Source organism: Diospyros lotus, chromosome 15 (assembly GCF_014633365.1).
Source record: "Diospyros lotus cultivar Yz01 chromosome 15, ASM1463336v1, whole genome shotgun sequence".
In the NCBI taxonomy this organism is placed as follows: domain Eukaryota; kingdom Viridiplantae; phylum Streptophyta; class Magnoliopsida; order Ericales; family Ebenaceae; genus Diospyros; species Diospyros lotus.
This window is the reverse complement of record NC_068352.1, coordinates 34,046,053-34,060,391: the sequence shown is the minus strand read 5'-3', so window position 1 is coordinate 34,060,391 and position 14,339 is coordinate 34,046,053. Positions and strand designations below refer to the sequence as shown.

The window sequence follows — 14,339 nt, the reverse complement described above, 5'->3', positions numbered from 1 at the left end:
TTTGGAGTTTAAGGCCTCGTCCTTGGTACTAATGCCTTATTATATCTCATCTATCAAGATATCATTTCTGAATGACATACACCAAGACACCTCTTTTTAGGTATAACTATTAAGTTCATCCATCACTAGGGTAAGGGGGTAACAGATAGTGCAAACTCTTAAAAGAGGTGCAAACATAAGACTCTAGCCTATCCACAGTTGAATGTCATGGCATGCGACACGTGCAAGATGTGCAAACATGAGACTGTAGCCTATACAGGGTTGTTACAGCCCCTAGTTACACCTGCACAGGTGTGGGTTAGTGTATCCATGGATTTCATAGAAGGGTTACCTAAATCTAAGGGCAAGTACTGCATCACAGTAGTGGTTCATTGGTTCACGAAATTTGCACACTTCTTGAGCCTCACCCACCCCTACACAGCCCAAGAAGTGGTGAGGATGTTTCTGGATCAGGTGGTAAAGTTACATGGGGCCCCCAATCCATAATATCTTATCGAGACAAGATATTTACCAGCTTGCTATGGCAGGAATTGATGAAGTCATTGGGAGTTAAACTAAGCATGTCTACATCCTATCACTCACAGACAAATGGGCAGACGGAGAGGGTGAATCAGTGTTTGGAAACTGACTTGCGTTGCCTCAGTTTCCTTCATCCCAAGGGCTGGCACAAGTGGATATCACTTGCACAGTGGTGGTACGATTCCAGCCACCATAGCTCCATCAAAATGTCACCGGTTGAAGCCTTATTTGGATACAAACCCCCACTACTACCTGCCTTGGCGGAGCATACCGCAGTGGCTACAGTCGAATCATACCTTGAGCGGAGGCAACAAGTTATACAACAGCTAAAAAAGAAGTTGGCAATGGCTTAAAATCGCATGAAGCACAGACCGAAGGAGGAGGAGGAGTGAAAGAGAATTCACAGTGGGGGAGGAAGTCTACCTGAAACTAAGGCACCTCATCTCAAGGCACTCACACAAGGGCAGGTGTCCAAATTGAGCCTGCGGTACTATGGGTCCTCCCCAATCCTGGCCAGAGTGGAAAATGTGGCTTACAAGCTTCAATTACCCGAGGATTCAAAAATCCATCCGGTCTTTCATGTCTCTCTACTCAAGAGATCAGTGGGAGCGCAGCAGGTGAATCTGACTTTGCCCCAACTCATTAAGGAAGCTGCCTCTACTAGGGAGCCGAGTGCTATAGTGGACAGAAGGATCATGTACAAGCATGGGGCACCTATCACCCAAGTGCTGCTGAAGTGGTCCAACCTTCATCCAGACAATAACACATACTTACTCAGACAATTCCCTCAAGCTTCCAGCCTCCTTAGCATTTCTTGAGGACAAGAAATTTTTCAAGGGGGGAATTTGTCATGTACTAACAGATTGTAGCACTTTACATTGTCAGATCTTAGAAGATCTGACTAGAATTCTCTAGAATTCTATGAAGAATTCTGGAGAATTAGAGAAACAGAGAGAAGGGAGAAGAGAACAGAGAGAGAGAGAGAGAATTTGAGAGGGAAATGAGAGAATGAATTCAATTCAATATCTGGATCACCACTTTACATGTGCTCGGGTCCTTTATATAGGATCCCACCAGCCTTTTATTTACATAGTTACCCTCTTCTAGAATTAGCTAGTTGCTTCCCTTAACTGCCGCACATGTATACTCCCCCTTTTACAGGATATCCCTACTACTTATTAAGACCATGACATACATGTGAGGGTAGTTATAGCTGATGTGACTTGTACTTAGAGGAGGCTACATTCAGTTGGTACTTTTTTTTTTTGCTTTTGGCGGGATCAAAGCATGGGGAATCAGTATATAATGAGTTAATCCTACCTGCCTCACAAATTCTCTCTCTACATTCAGTTGGTACCTTTTTTTTGGTTTTGGCAGGATTGAAGGGTGGGAATCAGTATAAAATGAACTGATCCTACCTGCCTTACAAATTCTCTCTCTCTCCCTCCCTCTCCTTCTCCATTTCCTCTCTGTTTCTCTTAATTCTTTCCCTGAAACCCTCTCAGATCATCATCAGATTGGTGAGAATTCAGTGTCAGATTGGAGATCTGACACTTAACTCCTTTTGGTTTGAGACGTTTCCCTCCGACTCTCCTAAAACAATCTTGGCATATTTTGGGTAATAGTAGCTATCTCATTTCACCTTGGGTTTGCCACATATTCCACAATCCAATCTCTTTTGCCACATAAATTTCTTGAAAAAAACTTAGTTATTTCTTTTTAAATCCAACCATTTGATTATTGGGCCTTACTTCTATCATCCTCCTTCCTCCATCTTCTAATATCCATGTGAAGAACTATAAGTCCATGCCTAGTTAGACACTTTCCTAGTATAATAAACTAACATTCCTTATAACATAAGCTATAATTTTGCCACATAAAAAAAGAAATTGATTTCGATAGTCAATAAGTTATTTTTATCTTAATCATTAAAAATAATATTTAGCTATGATAAAATCATATAAAGGGTATCCCAATTGCATGAGGCTCTCCATTTGATAAGGTTAGAGAAAAGTCATTTTTGTACCCAATCTTACTCTTAGATTGTAGAGAGGTTATTTCTACAACTTGAACCCCCCTGACATTCTAGTCAAAAATGATCAACCTTACCGTTGCTACCAAAGCTCACCCTATGTAATGAGGACATATGTCATGACAAATCTAATAACTTTTCCTTCATTATTTCAAATCTAATAACTTTTCCTTCATTATTTCAAATCTAATAACTTTTCCTTCATTATTTCTTTTTTCCAAAATAATGGCTTAAAGAAAACACGGCTATTAATAAAGATTGTTGGAAACTTAAAAGTCATGTAACTAATTCCACAATAGTAGGATTAATACTTGTGTGATTGTTGTATTTCTCTCTCCAAAGCAATGACCTCTATGCACACCTCTATACACATTCACTTCTCTGCCTATATGACCATTCAAGTCACTTCATATAAGGGTCTCTCCTCTCATTTAGGCACTCCTTACAACAATCTTGTTCTAGAACAACTAACTGCAAAAATCTCAACTCTCAACCTCTTCACATTCACTGCATCATCCTTCAAATTCTTTCACAATAATTTCCTCTCCATTTCTCAGATAGGCCTGCCTTGAAATTAAAATTCTGACTTTGCAACCATTTTAACTTTGTCAACAAACCATCTCAATTTTGGAGGCAAATAACTTTGATTCATTTCCTAATCATCACCTCCATAGATTTCTGCAATATTCCAACATTCTATGAGCCAATACTGAGCTTATGATTTTGCACTAACTTCTTTACTCTCATTGGTCCATTAGTACTTAAATATAAAAAAAATAAAAAAGATCTGATCTAATCCTCTTTAAAGATATGACAGGTCCAAAATCCAAGAACTGTAGTTGTTGGCAATAATGGCACCCAATTAATTAAGTTGGTGGTTTCAATCTAGAAGGCCTCTTGAATCATCTTTCTATCTTTCTTATTTTTCTTATCATTTATCTTTGATTTGTGTTAGTGGTCATTCTGTCTTCCCTATTGTTTTTTCCCAAACCAAACAAAAATAAAAAGATATGAACAAGAAGGAACATCAGCCATTACAACAAAAATGGCAGCAAACCTGCAATGTTGACAAAGGCAAGTTCAGTGGCATCATATGAAGATATGTCATTTGTACTTTGAGAAATCCACCATTCTAATCTTACTTCAAGTAAAAACAAAAAGAAAATGCACCTCATGGCTTGCATTCTTCTCAGAAAGCACATTCTCATCAGAATCCTTTAACCTTTCAACTCTCCACTGCATGGTAACAAGCTGCCCAACTCTAAGACCATTTGAAGGAAGAGGAAGAAAACCAACTGCCAAACAAGGGTCCAAGACAGGCTGCTGTAAAGCAAGAGCACTCCTGAATATAAGATGCTGTGGAGCATCTCCAGACTCCTTGGGTTCTAGGACGACAGGGTTGTGAGCTCCAAGAATTCTATCACCAGCAATTCCATATTTGATATGTAAAATACTATCCGGATGCAATACCTTGGCTTCATCTGTACAACCAAGAGAAGAGAGCCTTTAAAACAAAATCTAAAATAACAATTTTACTTGGTTTCTGTGAAGCATATCAGTTCAAATCCTCATAAGGAAAGGAATGCTGCCATGCCTTCGGGAAAGTTGAATATCTAGTGGTTGTCTTAATGCACTAGAAGTCAGTCGTGACATAGGATGCACCAGCTAGATAAGTCATCATATGAGAAAGGAAACACATGTTTTAATTCAGGAAGTCTTAGACTAAGAAATGGGTGTGCCCCCCAGGGGCGCTCGAGCAGTTTCCGCTGGGGGTGGGATAGCCTGGAAGTCCGGGTTTGAATCCCCCCACGGCCGTGTGCTCGGGTGTGCTGGGGTGTACCTCCTCTCTACAAAGAAAGGGGCATCAGTGGAGGGGCGCCCGCAAGGGAACGTATCCCAAGAAATGGGTGTGAAACAGTATGGGCACATAGCTGTATTACAATAATTCTTTTTACAGATAACCACTGCTAAGAGGATTATGATCTTCATAGTTCATATTAAGTAACTATAGATAGATGATTTGTATGTATCTTCAGAATACATTGTTTCCTTATATTAGAATAGGATGCAAGTATATAACTCCTTGTCCAGTTGTACACCTCATTTGTGAAATCACAGATATACATTATTAATTTTAAATGGTATCAAAGTAGGCAAAAATCATGACTTCAAACCTGATCAGTAGCCCAATATTTAAATAGTACACATGTTTGGACTAGTTAGGCAGTGAAACTTGGCCACAATTGAGGGGACATGTTGAGAATAAAAATGATAATATAAAAAATAAAGTTACCTCTCTATCTAACAACTTAAAGTTTTAGATAAAATGGTGACAGTTCAATGGTACCAAAGCAGGCAAAAGTCCTGATTTCAACCTCACTACTAACCCAATAATTAAATAGTTGCACGTGTATGGATTAGTTATACAATGAAGCATGGCTAGACATGACAGGGCCTATTGAGAGTAAAAATAATAATACAAAAAATAAAGTTCACCCTTTATCTACCAACTTATGCTTTTAAATCAAATGGTTGTTGGGTGGCAAACTTAACTACCTCATAGTAACCCATCCAGATATTTCATTTGATGGGAGTGTGATAAGATCAAATTGTGGGATATTCAACAGCTCTTAGTGATAGGCGGTCCACATGTCGAAATTGTGTATTTGTTGGTGACAACTTAGTCTACTAAAAAAAGTAAGAAATAAAGTGTTGTTGGCCAGTGCAATGCAGAGGCTAAATATAGGGCAATGTCCATAACAACATGCAAGTTGATGTGGTTGAGATGATTGAGGAGTTAAGAGTCATTCAGATCAAGTCTATGAAGTTCATTTGTGACAATTAGGCTGCAATGCATATAGCTTCTAATATTGTGTTCCATGAGAGAACCAAACATATTGAGATTGGCTGTAATTTTGTTAGGGAGAAGTTGCTTTTTGGAAATATTGTCACAGCATTTGTGGGTTCTAATGATTAGTTGGTTGATTTGTTCACTAAGTCCCTCAAAGGCACTCATTTGAGCTACATATGCACCAAGCTTAGCATGATCAACATTTATACTCTAGCTCAAGGGGGTGTGTTAGGAGGATTATGATTTTATTATAATCTTCATATTAAGCAACCATAACTACTTAGATGATTTGGATATATTTTGTATATGTTATATCTAGGGTCGCTGGAACTATTTTCTTGGACAAAAATTCTATCACACTTGCTCTCACACACTCACGGATTCGATCTTAGGAACAGATTTAAAAGAGTCAACCGAAAATAATAAACATAAATTAAAGGTATTGACAAAAGACAAAGTTAAAGCAATCAAACCAAACAAGAACACCGAGGAGTATCCTGGTTTGAACTGATTTACATCAGTCCTATATCCAGCCTTTAAAGAGAGCAATCCACTATAATCTTCATGAAGAATAGTACAATCAATCACTTGCACATCCCCACAACCCTCATTGATACACTCGAGAACCCTCACGGCAAATTACAAAGCTTTCCCTCAAACTTTCCTCTTAACAGTACAGCACTGACTCAATGAGAATGATCAGATTTCCAGTCATTCGACAGACTCACTATCGCCTCCTATTTATAGACATAAGAGGTGGTAGTTACAAGAGAGAGAGAACCCGGAATAAAATACCCTATCTACCCCTCACTTAAATACATGCAAATTAGACTTTTATTCCTAATTTGCTACTGCCAAAAAATAATCTAACATGACCGAGATCTTCTAGATTATTCAGCAACTCAAATGCAAAACTCAAATAACAGTATATATCTTAGAATATATTGTTTCCTTATATTATAATAGGATGCATGTATATAAATCTTTGTACACCTCATTTGTGAAATACGCATACATTATTTAATTTTACAAGAACAAAAAACACCAGTAATGTAAATTAATGCAAACACTCTATCCCTTTCGTGCACCAACCTATTTGTATGTCCCAATATAGTTGTCCAATTCAGAAATCAAGGAACACATATTACACTGTTGCAATCAGTGGCGGAGCCACATGCAGCCAAGGGTAGGCAACTGCCCACCCTGGATTTTTAAAAAAAAATATTATATATAATAATTTAGTATTTTTTAATTTTTTTTTTCTAAATGCCCACCCTGAATTTTTAAAAAAATCTAAATTTTGGATATATTAGTCGATGAAGATAAGGGTGTCGGGTGATTGACTCTTATTGCCAAAAACCACCGGTCACGATGGTTGGTGGCAATTCCCAGTGCATTTACGCTCATTGAGTTTGGCCAAAAGTTTAAACTTAGATTTATGAAATTTGGCCGTTAGATTTGATTGGTTTTTTGTGTATGTTGGTCGATAGGAATAAGAGTGTCGAGTGATTGCCTTTGAATGTCAAAAACCATTGGTCATGATAGTTGGTGGCGACTGCAAGTGGTTTTTTTTAGTATTGGCCGAAAATTAAAAATAAGATATATGAAAATTTGACCCACTTTTCTTTTGTGTATGTTAAAGGGATTAATTTTTTTTATTTTTTGTTACAAATTTATCAATTACATATTTGAAAATATGGCAGAAAACATATTTTCTATCATAAAGTTTGTCAAGATTCGACTACGTAATTGAACTGGAGATCAACAATTGAATGATAGTCTGTCATGAAGTTTATCAAGACTCGATTGCGCAATCAAATTGGAGATTAATGATTGAACAACAACTTAGTTATGTATATTAAAAAATAGATATTTAATAAAATTAATAATGATATTATTATGTGACGTTATTAAAATATAAAAATACGTCGATTGTATTATTTATTGATATATATATTTTAATATTATATTATTTTTAATTTTTTATATTATTTAATTTTAGACCGAATTTAGAGTTTAGGGTTTAATTTTTGCCCACGCTACCTAAAATTTCTGGCTCCACCACTGGTTGCAATATCAACTTTTTTGGATAAAAAGAAAGCATTTGACAATGCAAAATATAGAGATGGACTGGGAAATTAATACTCTAATCATTTGAGTGGAAATATATTTAATCCTTACTCCCTTTCGAAGTCAGAATTTCATTGCTGGGAAAAAAATTAGAGTAAGGAACGAGTAATTCTTAGTGTCATCCATAGCCTGTTTACAAGACAGAACTTTGGGCCCACAGGGCTTTCAGTTTCCAGGGGGAGAAGATATGGTGGAAGATGAAAATAAACTGAAAGAGCAATCATCTACGGACAAAAAACAAATCATACTTTGTTTCTTAGATTAAACCAGGAATTCTTTGATTAATGCAGAGTTGGAAGAGGACGAAATTAAATTGTTCAACTTTGAACGCTTTACTTTTACATGAGGATTTAATATATCTGAATGAATTGTCTCATCAAGGCTTGGGTACTTTCCAAGTAATAATATTTCACATGCTATAATTGACCAAGAACTCATGCTCATATTGGAGCTGCATGCAGGATTTCTTGTTCAATGACTGCAGAATGACCATGTATCTTCACATGTTATCAGAATGACGGCAGAAACCAGACATGGAAGAGGAAAGGGATGACTAACCCTGCTACATGAACTGAGGGAAACCCAATTGCCTTGTTTAGGATATTAGAAACAAGGCACCAGAAAATTTCAGTGAGCTCAAGGCAAGAACCCAGAGAGAGAGAGAGAGAGCTACTTAAGGGCTAGCTTTGTAGGGTCCACAAAAAAAATTCCATCATTATAGATTAGCACATAAAACTTTAGGTATATTCATATCAAAGAGGATTTGATTAAGCTTGCAAATGCATGCACATATACAATGGATTAGTTTTCAAGAGTTAGGGCATTCAACGCCCTTGTCAATGTCAATACTGTCGGTATCTGTACCTAGGTTGCTAAGTTGCTAACTGATAACCAATACCACAGAAGAAAAGAAATAGGTTACCTTCAGCCATTGGAGTTGCCAAGCATATACTAAACATCATTCCTGCTTTGAATGTAGGGGAGACAACGAGTGGAAAGAAGCTAGAAGTGGGTCTTCCATCACCTTGTCCAGTATGAGCAAATCCATCTTGAAGTTCCAACCAAGCATCATAGATGGTCAATGAGGCCTTCACTTGAGAGTGGAGTATCACCTGGAGGCAGGATGGCAATATAATAAGTTTACAAATCAAATGAGATATGGGTGTGCTTACTTCAAATAATCTAGAGCAGCACAAATGCATTCAGGTCAAACAACAATGCATAATGACCCAGTACAAGCTAGCCATGCCTATTTTTGGCAAGCCCAGCACTCCAGCCTAATATGCAACCTCCCCTTCCCTCTTCAAGAGAAAGTTATACAGCCACAATATTAGCTTGGCATCTTTTAAGATGAGATATGCAAAATGGGACATAATACCTGCAATAGTAAAGTACCATCATTGCATTTGTCTGCTACACGTGTAGTCACATGGAAGGGGTCGGTGAAATGCACAGCTACCGTCCTGTCAATCAGTTCCAAGCACTTCAGATGAACATTGGTTCGAAACCCTAATCTAACAAAAGCTCCATCAAGATCTCAAAGAAAATAACTACCTCTCGAATGATTGATTGTGTGATATTCCAAACTCAAGTTTCAAAGCTATTGTCCTCAACCCATCCACAAGACTCTGTTGTAGGGGAATAGCTGCCCATTTAAGAAACACAGCATGTTTGTTTTAACATTTGAACATGACAAAAACTTCAGAAGCATATGGAAACCAACAGAAGTATGTAGCATTGTTTAACCTGTGTTTGTTCCTCGAGCAAGACTATCACTAATAGCACGTACCGGAATCCATAGGACAGAATTTATACCACTTGCCCATTCTGGCAACTCAATTCTTCCATCCTGAAGAGTTAATTGTTTAAACTCTTCAGTAACAGTAAAATCAGTTTTTCTAGCATCATCTGAGTACACTACGTCAGCTCGATTTTGCGATATGTCAGCATATCTTTCCATTTCAATGGCATGACATTCCTCAATCTTCAAACCAGGACCAGTGTCAATATTTAAGACAGCACCCTTAAGGGAGTACTTAATTGGCTTAATAATTATTCCAAACCATTGAGGTTCATTAATTAGCAAAGCAGATGAAACAGCCGGAGCAAGATCAACCAGAGACCTTGGTTTGAAGACCTATAAATGGAAATGCACCATTAGATGGTTAGATAAATAAGCCACACAGTCCATAATCACAAACTAGACTATAAAATAACAGAAATATGAAAGAAGACTAGTAATCCTCATACTCATTGATTTTGTCTTCACAAACATTACTTCAATCTATTTTGACTTTCCATCAACTAATAGCAACAATACCTTTAAGATAGGCCTAGTAGGCTTCTCATAACTCATAAAATCATCACTATCTGCAGGTCCACCTTTTGAAAAACTATGAGATCTAAATCTCAAATGACCAATCTGCCCAGTAAGAACCCCCAAGACATAGGAACCTGGTTTTTGTGGAGGTAGAGAAAGAGTGATAGAATTTCTGCCAGGCATTAGTATGGTAGCTGCAGAGCTCCTTATTGCCTAAAAATCAGAATGGATAATCAAATATTAGGAATGCTATCAAATGCATCTGATTAAGCACAGCTGACTCGAAAGCAAATAAAATTGTCACTTAGAAATTGTACCTTGACACCGTCATCTGCATTATTTGTAGCCATCAGGGTGAGACTAAGTGATTCAAGAGTTATTTCATCAGGAAAGCCACTCCAGAGGGTAACAGATAGGGTACCAGGATCCCCATCACACAGCTCCAATGGTGGCCCAGGATTGCCAGAAAATGTTATCAATGATGACACATCTAGGGGCACAGGGTGCTTCATTTCACTATGTGCAAGAAAGACAAGTTCTGACTGAAAAGCTTGACGTTCCTTGGTTGAGAATAGACCTTTATCCAGTGACAGCAGTCTCACACAAGATGATAAATAGCCAGCTTGATCATTCAGTATTTTTTGACATTCTGCTAAATTGGGAAGGACTTCGGCTAACAAATCTTGCCATCCTTCGCCAGCATAGAGAGCACAAACCTTCTCATACGACTTTGCAGCAAGATCAAAATTCCCATGCTTATGGAAGACAGCTGCTATTTCACCATCAAGGACAACTCCATGCCTTCTCCACCAAGAACGATGATAATTTTCAGCGGCACCCCTTGATAGCTCTAGATATTTGTTCTGACAGACAAAGTATCCATATTACACATGCCCAATCAAACACAAAGGTGAACAGGATCAACTGTCAACATCCACAACGTTATTGCAAGGCAAGGTCATGTCCAAGGGTGAAAACCCATCAGATTTTTATTATACTGAAAATATCAATCAAAATATTAAATTTTATTATGTAAATAAATGTGGTTAAAATTACTTGTAAGGATAAAAAATAGGAACAAATACCTAGTTTTCAAACTTCCCGCTTAAAATAACTATTGGAGTTATTAGACCTTAATTTCTACACAAAATTCTGACATGCATCACATGTCCACACCACCCTATTCCACACAAAATTCTCACACGCATGTGCACACCACCCCGAGTATTTATACATTGTAGCAGGTATTGCATTTAAGAATCATTAAAAGCTGAGAAAGCTCTAAGAGATTCACACTTTCTCATAAACTAAAATGGTGAGTAAGAATAAACAAGAACCTTTGCAGCCACTAATCCAAATGTTCTGATGCAATGCTTTTAATAGAACTAAAGCGAAAGAATCCAACTACAATTCATATGGTTAACAAGCATATTATTTGAATATAGAAGTATCTGGACATAATCAGAAACAAATAAGCTAAAACATATAGAGGTAACAAAGTATGAGAATGTGTTACGAAAGGTATCTTGCAAGGATAGAAACTGCAAACAAAATACTCCTGTCTTGACTAAGTATAAATTGTACCTCAAACTCCTCTACAGATGATAGTGACTTCCAAATATCAGGATCAGAAATTGTACTCTTCAGGGCATGCTCAGCAGCAACATAGATCTCAGCAAGTCTCATAGGTCGATCAATGGAGCTCTCAAAGTTTCCTGGCGAAGAATTAGTTCTTGACATAGAAACTTTATGCATATTTGCCGACGGGGACATCCTAGGAGGTACATCTGAACCTGATCTGCCAGGACATAACAATTGGATAAGGACTCAAAAAAAATAAATAAAAGTTCGAAGGATCTGAAGGTAATGACTTCTTGAATAAATTGCAAAACGAAAAGGGTTATCAAAAATGATCAAACGAAATTAAGGTAGGTCTATCAAACACTGGACCACACTGACTTGTATTCCCCTAAAACAGAAATTGCATCTCTTCAAATAGTGTATAGCGTTATAGTAACTCCAATTACCCATCAGTAATTGGGAGACCATCAAATAATTCAAACACATTCCCAGCAGAAAGAGAAGCCCTTCGGCGATTAGCTTCCCGTAAAAGTACAGATGGTTCTAGAGGTAATGGCTTCCTCTGAATTCCAAAGTGCTTAACCCTCGGTGTTGCTTGAAGAATCATCTGCATGAATTCAAGGAACACATAAAACAACATTATCTTAGGAGTAATACTACCACATGGTATCGCACGGCTCTGAGAGAAAAAAAGAAAGAAATACTATTGCATGGTTGACATGTTAACTGAGGCGAGGAAGGACAAGTCCCAGAAGAAGTGCCCATTCAAAATATAGCATATTCTTTAAAACATTTTATCAAAGCTACCCTATTTTTGAGCCATATAAGCCCAAGAACCAAAATGCGCCACTTAGTGAGGATGTTATTGGGGCTATAATACAGGTGAGGCGATGTAATTAACTTTATCCAAGTTCAATTCATGCACATGCAAAAAATCAGTATCCCTAATGGATCATTAACTACAATATCTGTTTGTTTAGTTTATATTTGTCATCATTGTCAGAATTTTTATTAGTCAAATATCTATATTAAAAAATAAAAAAGCTCACCTTTTCTTTAGCAAGAACCTCAGACGAAGCACCAGGTGGAACTAAAGGCCAAACTGCTGGCTTAGGCCAAGGTAGCATGCTGAGAGAAGCACTGAACAGACAGACAAATGTTTAGCACACAAATATGAAATTAAGAGACCATAGCAACATGAGAGGAACTCAATGGTAATGCTGACATTCTTACTTTCAAAAGCATGACCAAGCCAGAAACCCAAATCAAAGAAAGACTCAAATAGAGTTCTTATGCAAACCAGTTAAGTTTGTACCTGTTGACAGGACTTCTTTCAATGTCAGATCCATAACCAATTAAATATGCAAGCCTCATGAACTGACACATAAGAGAGTACACTTCAATATGTACCAATTCACAGCATTAAACTTATAAAAAGAATAAGTGAAGAAAAGCATGGAAAAAGCACGAAACATAGCATCAGGCTTATGCAGAAATATTTGGTCCAGTGAGCAAGTTTTGCAGTTTTCACAAGATATAAGATATTACGGAAAAGTATGGAGCATGAAATTTCGAAAGTCAGTTCTTGGGCAAAGAAACTTTACCTTAACCCGACAAAGAGAATAAAGATCACCCTGTAGGCGGTAAAACTCCTTTTCTATATCAGGTGTCACTTGTCCATCACTATAATGAGAGGCAGTTCCATTGATTAAAGCCAAACAAGCAGTTATTACCCAAACTTCACGCATACAGAAGGGTAACATACTCTGCAAGAACAAGAAAAAGAAGATAGGTCAGAATAAATAAAATTAACAGAAGCTAAAAAATAAGTATTACTGCTGTAAGTAAAAAAAAAAAAAAAAAACATCAAACACCTCACGCTGTCCCAGTGACTTAGAAAAGCTGATGATAAATGAATAGCCCCTGGATGCAACTTCAAAGGGACGACTCAGCTTGAACAATAGCTGCAAATTGAGGTGTTTAATTTCAATCATTCAAACATCATTAGAGAATGAAAAATCCTATAAGACGTGAGAAAAATACAAATGTACTAAGTTTATTAACAATATGCAAGGATTTTAGCAAACTTGGGTAAGTAGGGCTCAAGTCAGAATGAGTAAGTTACAAATAAAGTATGAGAAACAAAATTCAGATGAGACCACACAGAGATAGCAATAAAACAAACAACATAGCAAGCATTAAATCCACTAGGTAGAATCAGCTAGACAAATTCTAGCTCACCAATTTTTTTTTATCCATGGCATATCATCTATAACCTAAGAATCTCCCACCAAATTTCCTTGGTCTTTCTTTCTCTTTTGCTAAAAACTTATTTAATTCCATCCACACTTCTCACAAAAGCCTATATTGGACTTCTTCTCACATAACCAAACAATCTTAATATTGTCTCACACATCTTATCTTCAATAAGAACCACTCCAACCTTATTATTAATAACTTCTTTTCTAATGTTCTTTCTTGTATGGCCGCATATCCATCTTAACATCCTCATCTCCCCTATGCTCATATTTTGCACATATTAGTGCTTCTCTGACAACACTATGTGCTATATGACAAAGTTGGTCTTTCCTATAAATTTTCCTTTCAATTTTAACAAAATCTTATCATCACATAAAATGTTGAGTGACCTATTCCATTTTAACTATCTCACCCTAATTCTATGTATGGCATCCTTGTTATTTCCTCCATCTTTTTGGATGATCAATCAAAGATATCTAAACTAATATTTTCTTCAAATGACTTAGTGTTCGAGTTTTACCATAACATCATCTACATGCATATATTAACTAAATTCACATTTCCTATATTTAGTTTTCAATCTATTGAACTTAAAACTTATACATTCTAAAGTCTTCTTCGATACCTCAACTTTGGTATTCAATTCT

The 14,339-nt window shown here is 37.0% G+C and overlaps 1 protein-coding gene across 2 annotated transcripts in view; it reads right to left on the bottom strand.

Annotated features, from left to right (window-relative positions):
* Positions 1-14,339, bottom strand: part of LOC127792463 (trafficking protein particle complex II-specific subunit 130 homolog) — a 61,656-nt gene that overhangs the window by 2,543 nt on the left and 44,774 nt on the right. For both annotated transcript variants that reach the window (XM_052322953.1, XM_052322954.1), the window contains 13 exons: positions 13,308-13,397; positions 13,038-13,199; positions 12,749-12,810; positions 12,483-12,573; positions 11,880-12,040; positions 11,437-11,650; positions 10,170-10,715; positions 9,853-10,065; positions 9,279-9,669; positions 9,087-9,177; positions 8,911-8,995; positions 8,455-8,644; positions 3,722-4,032 (listed from right to left, as the gene is read on the bottom strand). In XM_052322953.1, coding sequence (XP_052178913.1) covers positions 3,722-4,032; positions 8,455-8,644; positions 8,911-8,995; positions 9,087-9,177; positions 9,279-9,669; positions 9,853-10,065; positions 10,170-10,715; positions 11,437-11,650; positions 11,880-12,040; positions 12,483-12,573; positions 12,749-12,810; positions 13,038-13,199; positions 13,308-13,397 — 2,607 coding nt within the window. The remainder of the gene's footprint in view (positions 1-3,721; positions 4,033-8,454; positions 8,645-8,910; positions 8,996-9,086; positions 9,178-9,278; positions 9,670-9,852; positions 10,066-10,169; positions 10,716-11,436; positions 11,651-11,879; positions 12,041-12,482; positions 12,574-12,748; positions 12,811-13,037; positions 13,200-13,307; positions 13,398-14,339) is intronic.